The 10,284-nt window shown below is 45.7% G+C and overlaps 1 protein-coding gene across 1 annotated transcript in view; it reads right to left on the reverse strand.

The window, feature by feature from the left end:
* Positions 1-411: 411 nt before the first annotated feature.
* Positions 412-10,284, reverse strand: part of si:dkey-174i8.1 (arylsulfatase I) — a 49,954-nt gene continuing 40,081 nt past the window's right edge. The window contains exons 2-5 of the mRNA XM_061836811.1: positions 4,238-4,280; positions 3,764-4,035; positions 2,312-2,644; positions 412-1,515 (exon numbers count right to left, since the gene is read on the reverse strand). Of these exons, the coding sequence (XP_061692795.1) occupies positions 429-1,515; positions 2,312-2,644; positions 3,764-4,029 (1,686 nt within the window). The 5' untranslated portion in view covers positions 4,030-4,035; positions 4,238-4,280 and the 3' untranslated portion in view covers positions 412-428. The remainder of the gene's footprint in view (positions 1,516-2,311; positions 2,645-3,763; positions 4,036-4,237; positions 4,281-10,284) is intronic.

Below are 10,284 nucleotides of genomic sequence, written 5' to 3' on the forward strand. Positions count from 1 at the left end.
CCTGCCAACCGACCTACCTACCTACCTACAACCAACCAAGACATTTTTACCCAAATTTTGCAGACTACCTGCCTACCTACCTACCTACCAAGAGATTTTTACCCAAATTTTGCAGATTACCTACCTAGTTACCTACTGTACCTACAACCAACCAACAAAGACATTTTTACTCAAATCTTCCAGACTACCTACCTACCTACCCACCTAACAACCAACCAAGACATTTTTACTCAAATCTTGCAGAGTGCTTACCTACCTACCTACCGATGACCAAAATTTTTGACTCCAGAAACGGGTTGTGAGCCCTTCCCCTGAGAAATGATTTCATTTCATGCGGTGGTCTAGTTTGTGCCAAATCAAGTCCTGCTAATCCAGTGACTCGAGCGACAGTCTTCGCCCTCCAAGCCCAAAAAAAACGTCTTTGGTCCTCAGAAGAAGACGGCGTTCTTCTGCAGACGTGACCTCACTTTTTTAAAGAGCGCTCTTAATTTGCACAATTTACATTGCTTGACTTTGGTCCACTGGTCCTTCCTGCCGGCCCCCTCTCCGCCTTGCCCCTCTTCGGCGTCCAGTCCCAGCCAGGGCCCCCACACCCCGCCATGCAGCTGGGGGTCAGCCACGGGGTCGTCGGGCGGGTTTCTCGGCACCACCGCGGTCCGGTTGTACTCCGCCAGCCTGGTCAGGAGATGCTTGACGATCTCCGGACGGGCTCGGGCCATGTCGCACCTCTCGTACGGGTCGGAGGAGACGTTGAACAGCCACACCGACTTGCCGACCTCGTTCCGGGCCTTCTCCAGTCCCTGCCGGCGCTCCGGACCCTCGGCGAAGGCCCGCGGCGGCGTCCAGTCTCCGTCGCCCACGTTTCCCGTCAGCAGCTTCCAGTCCCCGGCCCGGATGCCCGCCCTGACCGCCGTGTCCCAGATCCCGAAGCCGTTGAGCACCAAGGCCTTGTCGTAGGGCTCCCCGGGTTTCCTGGAGACCGGGTCGATGTTGAACAGGATTTCCGTGCGAGGGGAGGGGAGCCCCTCGCTGATAGCGCCCCAAACGTTGTGACCGTCCAGGTCCCGCCAGGACTGCGGGGCGCCGGCTAGCGACAGCAACGTCGGGTACCAATCGGAGACGTGGATGAGCGCCTTGCTGACCGCGCCCTTGGTCTTCAGGAGGGGACTGTGGACGAAGCCCACGGCGCGAACGCCTCCCTCCCAGTACGTCCCCTTGCCGCCCCGGAGCGGCCAGTTGCTTCCGCCGGACAGCGGTTGCCCTCCGTTATCCGACGAGTAGATCACGACTGAGTTTTCGTAAAGACCGCTGGCTTTTAGCTGGTGGACCACTTGACCCACGCCGTGGTCCAAACAGCTGAGCATGGCCGCGTAGTTGCGCCGAATGCGATTGCTCTGCGACGGGTACAAATCCAGGAAGCGCTCGGGTGCCTGCAGGGGTGTGTGGGCGGCCTGGAGGGAAAGGTAGAGGAAGAGAGGCGTGGCGGGGTCGTGGTTTTTCAAGATCTGCTTCACTCTGTTTGGGAAGAAAGGGGGGTGGGGGCGGAGACATGTTGGAACATGAGGTTTTCAAAAAAACATCTTAAAAAAAAAGAAAAAAAGTCTTCCTCGGGGCTGTTTACACACGTGTTTAATTGAGCCAGGGAACATATTTTACACAGGGAAAATGTCCCACAAAGCATATTCTGAAATAATAATTATCTTGTCGCCATTTGTTGACACGTTCACCTTCTCAGTGTGAAATTGGAGATGTTTAGTTGGACATAAAAGCTGCAAAACGGTGAAACTGGGTGCATTTTCGAGTGTTCTTTTAATACGTGCGTGTGTTCCTGATGACCGCTGGGGTAAAATCCAGAACTCCCGCGACCCTCATGAGGATAAGCGGCTCAGAAAATGAATCGGATGGGTGGATGGACAAGTGCGATTCAACCTTTGGCATCAACGCCGTCAGAGGGTGTGCAAATTTGCCTGGGCTCAATGTGGTGACGTTTCTTTATCGGTCTCGCCCTCTACTGGCCCGGAATGCGTATTACATCTTTTTCAATTTTTAAAAATGCAAAGGAAAAAGAAGCTCAATTTTTCTCACCAACTGATACACCGACACCACATTTTTCACTACTGCTACAAGCAATTTCACTTTTTCCGATATGAATCCGTGTGTTCAAGCGAATACTGTATATTACAATGTAAATTACTCTTCAGTTAATGTTTTACATCAAATTTCAATCGGGAGCGTCGAGAAACACATTTTTCATCCCCGGCCTATCGATACGGTCCACTCGCTAACGGGGTAACGTCAACGTGCCCCTCACCTGTCAATGTAGAGCAGAGTGGAGTAATTTCCCGTCATCTCCCACGCCGGCCTGTCGCCGTCGTGCAGGTCGAAGCCGCAGGCCTCGGCGTTATCGCAGCTCCGATAGGAGAAGTGGTCCCCGCTGCCCGTGAGCGTGCCCAGGAAGCTGCCGAAGCCCCGGCCGGTGGGCAAGCAGCCGGGTCGGCAGAAGCCCAGGTGCCACTTGCCCACCATGTGCGTGGCGTAACCCGCCGCCGACAGCCGCTCGGGCAGGGTGGGGAACTCCGGGGGGAGGCAGAGGGGTTGACGCGGACGGATGATTGAATGCTGCAGTCCCGTGTGGATTTGGTACCTGACCAAAAAAAAAAAAAAACAAACAAAGGAAATTATAATTCTGATTTATTTCACATGAGGTTTATGGGACATTTATGATTTTCACCAACAAATTTCGGGAGCGGGGAGGGGTATCAACAGTGAGCAGTGAGTTCTCTTGCGCAATAGACAATCCAGTCAAATTAGGGGGGGGGGAGGCGGACTACACCCCGGACTGGTCGCCAGCCGATCAGTGATAGATAAAAATACAATGAAATGTTTTAAACAAAAATAAAAATGTATTTTCATTATCTGTCTAAAAGAACAATGTATACACAGCAAAATTTAATATAAAATACCTGAGATGCATTTGTAAAATAAAACTCTTTTGCAAATAGAACGAAGAAACAAAAAAATACATTAAAAATTCTGTATAATGTAAAGAAAAAACTAAAAATTTAGCACTAAAAGTGATAAAAATGATTTTGTTATGAAACTTAAAATTTATGATAAAATGAACATTTAGGAATATAAGGAAAAAATAAAAATCTAAAAATAAATGGAAAAACAGAAACTAAACTAAATTGTGCAAAATAATTACATTTTCATACTTTAATTTTTACTCTAAATTATTTATTTTGTAAGAGTACAAAAACTTATGGTGACATTTATATAATTAAATATATGTAAAATATGTATAGTTATGTAATTACACACAGTATGTAATGTAATATATAACTGTACATATATACTGCAGACATATACATAAATAAATATGTACAAATATTTATAATTAGGTTTATAAATCTCCAAATATTACGTTTTTTCCTCCAAATATCAAAAAGGTTACAACAATCGCTAGTTTGTTACCATGTCTGTGATGTTTTTACATTGTGAGTTTTATGATGTTAGCCGACTTTGCCAATGCAAATTTATGTGCTTTGGTGAAAGACATAAATAAATAACGTGTAATTCTCTTTGTTGTGTGTTGCATTTTCCAGTAAACCTCAAACGTGAGGGACAAGAAGCAGTTTGAAGCAAGCAGAAGACTTAAATTATTCTTTGCACAAAATTGACCGCCTGACAGCCGGTGAAAAACTCGACTGTCGGGTCACTCGTGGGAAGCTTTTTTGTACTTGTAACGCGAAGAGTTCCTCACCGTCCCGTCATGAGTTGACTCCGAGAGGGCGAGCAGATGGGCTGAACGTAATAATTTTCCAGCTTCACCCCCTCCGCCGCCAGCCCGTCCAGGACGGGCGTGCGGACGTCCGAGCCGTGGTAGCCCACGTCGCCGTAACCTTGGTCGTCCGTCATGATGAAGATCAGGTGCGGCGCCTTTCCCGGGCCGGGCCTCGGGGCTTCGCTTTGGCAGCCGTGGACCCACAACCACAGAAGTAGAAAAACGCGCCAGACGTTTCTCGTCATCTCCGCCTGTGGAGTCCAAATCGGTTCAACAATAAAACTCCAACCAGAAAATTCGGTGACCCTTATTCGTCCATTTTTTGGGGGGAATCTTCATGCAAAAGTATTGCGAGAGCGCGTCAAGATGGTTTCGGGCGTTGTGCAGGGTGGAAAACGCAGAAAAACGTGAAGGACTTTCAGATTTGGATGAAAAGAAACATCTTTGCAGTACCTTCTGACATTCCAGCGGGCCTCTGGGTCGCCTCGCACCTTGGCTGGAAACACACACGCATGAAAAGAGGGTCTTATACTAACCGGGACATTTGAAAATCCATCCCTCGGTGTTACAAAAACACATCACGTAGAAAAAAAAAAAAAGAATGAATAAAAATATTTTTTTTCCATTATCAAAAAAAAAACCCAAAAACAAACAAAAAACATTCACATACTTTTTGTGCTGTACTTTTAATACAAAACATTTTTTTTGTTCTTATACTATAAGAATTGAATCAGTACATCTACCCTACCAGACTTTTTTTTGTATTTTATTTTTTTTACAAATATTTGTACTTCTACTTTCACACAGAATGTGAGTACTTGTGCCATCTTTAGTGAATGAGGCCAGAAATTAAAATAAATTATGGCCCCATGAATACAAAGTGTACTTGAGGCCATGCTGCGAATGGTTTAAAAAAAAAAGAGTGACAAAGGCAACATGAAAAAAAATAAAATACAATTAACTGCATGATATGCATAATGCTGACAAATGAATAAATGTTTGTCACCGCGCTGTGGTCATTTTGTCCTGGAATCAATTTTGTGTACTGTACACATAACTGTCACCCGATAGTTTATCCATCCATCTGTCCATTTACTTTGCCGCTTATCCTCATGAGGGTCGCGGGGAGTGCTGGAGCCTATCCCGGCTGGAGGCGGGGTAAAACCCTGAACTGGTCGCCAGCCAATGCATGGCACATCGAGACAAAAAGTTGCACTCACAGTTGCAATCACACCGAGGGGCAATTAAGAGTATCCAATTAATGTTGCATGTTTATGGGATGTGGGAGGAAACCGAAGTGCCCGGAGAAAATCCACGCAGGGACAGGGAGAACATGAAAACTCCACACAGGCGGGGCCGGGATTGAACCCGGGTCCTCAGAAATGTGAGGCCAACGCTTTACCAGCTGAGCCCACCGTGCTGCCGCCAATAATTTAGCCTTAGCATTAACATTATTATATTTTTTTTAACCTCAATCTTTCATTTATTAACACTGGAATCAGTCGAGTTGCTTCGTTTTAATTCTCTTCCAATGAGAAAAAAAAAAAACGTCTTCTAATTTTTTCAAACGAAGTGCGTCCACTAGGGGGCGTCAGTGGACCATGGCAGGATGAGGAAGAGGCGGATGAGGATGAAGAGGAGGACGCTGCCGGGATGCTGATGATGCCGAAGCGGAATATCCTGCAGGGAAGGACGCGCCGAGAACAACGAGGAGAAAAAGGAGGAGGAGGAGCGCGAGGACCAGCCCGACCGAGGACGTGAGGAGGGAGCAAGGACGCGAGGAGGCGAGGAAGGAAGGAGAGGAGCCGGCTTGACGGCGAGGTTATTTTGAGGAGGTGGGCCGCGAGCGTCACGTGGCGTCCGTGTCGTGCAGGTAAGCGTGTCTCGATCGGGGGTGACGCGTATGGGCATCAATGTCACATTCGTCACGTGATGTCACCACGGCGGCGTCACGTGACTTTTATTTGGAAGGAATATGAAGATGTAGAAAGTCTACACACCCCTGCTTGAGTGCCAAATTTTTGTGATTTAAAAAAATAATAATAATAATAACCATGATAAATCATTTCAAAACTTTTCCCACCGTACGTGAACAACAGAATTTGAATTTTTAAAATATTTTCTGGAAGGGCAGCAAAAAAAATATCAAATAATATGCATGCGCAAGTCTGCACACCCTCGTATAACTGGGGGTACGGCTGTGTTAAAATGCACCGAGCACATATCAACTTTTTTAAAAATGTGAGACAAATAAAATTCGGATGTTGTAGTATGCTTTTCCTGATTTTTTTTTTTTTTTTTCTTGCTTCTGATCAGAAGCCCGAAGGACTTTCACCAAACACTGACAGCGAATTCGAACTGCTCATAATTCCCTTCGGGTTAGTTTCAGTTGATGAAAACTGTCATGTTAAGTCATTATCCCAGCCGCTTATCCTCACAAGGGTTGCGGGAAAGCCGGAGCCTATCCCTGCTAGCTTCTGGCCAAAGGCGGAATACACCCTGAACCGGTCGCAGGGCAGATATTGACACAATCACTGAGCGGGAATCGATCTCACGCTTCCCGCATCAAAGGCAGGCGTGTGTACCACTTCACCATCAGTGAAAATTAAATCTGTTTTGGTGGTAAACTTAAATTTTAAAATTATAGCTGAAATGTTCTGCTTGGATTTCATAGGATCAATGTTGTGCAATACTTCAACGAATGAAAGCAAATGTCTTTTTTTTTTGTTTCATTTGATTTTTTGGATGGATTTCTGGCAATAAGAAATCCATGCTTTTTTTTTTTTTTTTTTGGGTGGAGGGTGGACAAAAATATGATGTGGCAGGCCAAATCTGGCCCCGGGGCCTTGTGTTTCACACCTGCGGCTCCGTCATTTCCGAGCAAGACGCAGCGACGACGTCTCTCAATGACGTGAAAAGAAAAATGTTGCAAATGAGGTCATGTGATCCCCTCGCGCGCAGACGCGTAATCATAATTTACGGCTGGTGTGTGCATTTTTGGAAATGATGTCCTGTTTTTGAATAAAGGGATGAAAAAGAGGACAGCGTCTGTCTTTGAACGGATCTATTGTCAAGGAAAACATGCAATCAAATGCAAGAAAGGACAATAGACAAAAAAAAAAAAACCCAAAAATATGCAGTAGCGAAATGACGGGAAACGCAACACAGACACACAAATTTGTCGTCGTCATGTAGGAGTGCGGCAGTGATTTTATTTTTTTTATTCTTTTTGGCTCATGCAGCTGCTCTCCTCTTCCTCCCACACACTTTGTAAACTCTCTCGCTCGAGCGGCAAAGTACGCTGAGGTTTTTTTTTTTTTTTTTCCGCTGCCGGACGCTTTGGCGGCGTTTTTTTTTTTTTTTTTTTTTTTAAAAGCTGCTTCGCATTTTCCGTTTGCGCGTGGGCTTCGCTTCCCTCATCGCAAAACGAAATCTTTCTTTTTTGCAACGTGTAAATAAATGCACACGGAATGTCAAGAGTTCACTTGCGTCCAGGTGTCAAATGTGTTGCTTTTGTATAAAACTGGTCCCTGTTTCCGCAGTTGAGTTTGAACTTAAAAAGCAAATTTCTACCGCAACCCATTTAAGGTCATTTCCGGCCTATAAGCCGCGACTTTTTTCACACCCTTTCAACCCTGCGGCTAATTCGGTGATGTGGCTAATTTGTGCATTTTTTCTAACGGCCGCAAAGGGGCACTTGCACGGAAAAGGTAAGAGTGAGACCGGTGGAATATAAGTGCAGAGGAAGTGACTTTTACCGGTATGTTTTTGTTTTTGTTTTTAAACAGGCACTGTTAGCGCTGTGCTAGCGTTTTGCTTCTGTGTTACTGCTGTGTCTCAGTGATTTTCACCAGTATTTTTTTTAAGTGGCCATGTTAGCGCTACACTAGCGTGTTGCTGCTGTCTTACTGCCGTGTCTCGTGATTTTTACCGTTTTTTTTTTTTTTTAAGCGGCCCTGTTAGTACTGCACTAGCGTGTTGCTGCTGTGTTACTGTCGTGTCTCAGTGATTTTTACCAGTATGTTTTTTTTTAACTGGTCCTGTTAGTGCTGTACTAGCGGTAACGCCACGCTAGTGTGTTTCTGCCGCATCTCAGTGATTCAGGTATGTTTTTTTTCTTTAACCAGCTCTGTTAGCACTGTGCTACCGTGTTGCTACTGTGTAGCTGCTGCGGTTGTTTTTATTTTACCAGTATGTTTTTTTTTTTTTTTTTTTCAAACCAGCCCTGTTCATGTTACCATGTTGTTGCTATGTTAAGCTAAGCTAAGGTATTAAAATTTTGAAAACTCTTTCTGTGTACCGTCTTTCTTTGTAAATATCTCGTTTTTCAATGTGGACACTTGCAGCTTTTACACAGGTGCGGCTTATGTGCTGTATGTAACAAATGGTATTTCCTTGACAAATGGGAGAGGCTTATAATCAGGTGCGCTCTGTAAGGCGGAAATTACGGTAGTCGGCTAATGATTTAGATCTGAATCGACTGCGCCCTCTTGCTGGTTGTTGCCAAGCCGTCATATAGCTAGCTAGCTAGCTTGATATATTTAATTCAAGAAAACGTGACGGGCTCCACTAAAGGTGATCCTAATGGGTTTGGGGCGCCGACCTCTTCGCCGTCACAGTTGAGCGGGTACACCCTCTTAGCTATCTTGCCCCCCCCCCAAACCCTCGGAGATAAGTCGTGCTGTCGGTGTGAATGAACGAGGGGGCGTGTGGTCCAAATGAGCTGTCAGGGTGAAGATGGATGAGGACGAGCACACGTGGGGAATACCTGGCACTTAATGGAGTGATGTTAAGGGTTCAAAACAGACCCGATTTCCACTTTTGTGTGCTGATTCGTCCTTTAGCATCGGCGGCTAACGGCACGTGAAGCGAGCAGTTATCGACTATTTTTTGGCGTCCCACTACGCGCTTCATGGATACACGGTCGACCCCTGCCTAGTCGTAGTTCACCGTTCACAAATTCACCAATCCGTGAGGCTCTTTGTGGGGTAGACGGTGGAGAAAACGGGGCGGTAAACATTTCAAAATGGGGCAAAGAAATGATCTAGATTTGCTTTTGAAGTTAAGAGCTGCTTAATATTAGCCGCAGTAACTGCGCATCTTAAGATTGAGTCATTTACGATGAAAAAATTACAACGTGAGTGTCAAAAACATAATGAAATGGCTAATAGGAAAGTAGTCATCTGTATTTTATCTTCCAGCATCATTGCTTTTCTGTCGCATTGTTTCTAGATGAAGCCATTTCTTTTGTAAACATACCAGTCAAAATCACTTCGACATGGCAGTAACACATCAGCAACACGCAAGCGCAGCGCTAATGGGGTCGGTTAAAAAAAAAAACTTACCAGTAAAAGAAAAAACAGGTGCGGCAGCTACACGGTAGCAACACGGTAGGACAGCAGTAACAGGGCTGGTTAAAAAAAAAAAAAAATAAATCACTGAGACACGGCAATACCACAGCAGCAACATGCTAGCGCGGTCCTAACAGGGCCGGTAAAAAAAAAAAAAAAAACATACCGGTAAAAATCACTGAGACATGGCAGTAATAAAGCAGCAACACGGTAGCGCAGCACTCACATTAGCACAGCGCTAACAGGGCCGGTAAAAAAAAAAAAAAAACATACCGGTAAAAATCACTGAGACATGGCAGTAATAAAGCAGCAACACGGTAGCGCAGCACTCACATTAGCACAGCGCTAACAGGGCCGGTAAAAAAAAAAAAAAAAAAACATACCGGTAAAATTCACTTCCTCTGCACATATATTCCACCGGTCTCACTCTTTTTCCACTCGAGTGCACCCTTGCAGCCGTTAGAGAAAATGCACAAATCAGCCACATCATCGCATAACCTTCAGAGTTGAAAGCGTGTGAAAAAAGTCGCGGCTTATAGGCCGGAAATTACGGTACATACACGCAGACAAAGAGACAAAATGCACTGTGCCAAACGGTGGCGGGGGGGGGGGCACGGACAGTACTTCCTGAACAAGAGGAAACACAAGACGACGTCTCAACTCATCACCGAGATGGGATTGAGTGATGAGGAGATGAAATGGGGAACAAAAAAAAAAGAAGAAGAAGAACACGTCGCGGTGATCACGTCGAGGCGGCTAACAGGAGCAGCGCGCACGCTGCAGTCGCTGCCGCAAAGTCCGATTGACAGATTTGTCCTGCGTCTTTTCGGGCGCAGCTTCTCGACACGGAGACCCAGAGAATTCTTTGTGCCTGAGGCCTACTGGTTTTGGTGGGGGGGGGGGGGGGGGGCTGAATTCTCAAAATATTCCAGTAGGAGAAGTTCGCCCTTTGGGAGCTCTGCGGAAATGGCGAGACTTGTCAATCAAATTTTATTTCAAATGGGCTTCGGGGGGGCTGAGTTTTTCTTCCGGCCGCCGCACTCTCAAGTCTTCCCGGAAGAGTGCAAGCAGATGGCAAAACTCCCCGTTTGCCTTCTTTCTAGAATTTGTCCCAACAATTTTGAAAAAAAAAAAAAAACAAAAAAAAAC

Source organism: Syngnathoides biaculeatus, chromosome 12 (genome assembly GCF_019802595.1).
Source record: "Syngnathoides biaculeatus isolate LvHL_M chromosome 12, ASM1980259v1, whole genome shotgun sequence".
In the NCBI taxonomy this organism is placed as follows: domain Eukaryota; kingdom Metazoa; phylum Chordata; class Actinopteri; order Syngnathiformes; family Syngnathidae; genus Syngnathoides; species Syngnathoides biaculeatus.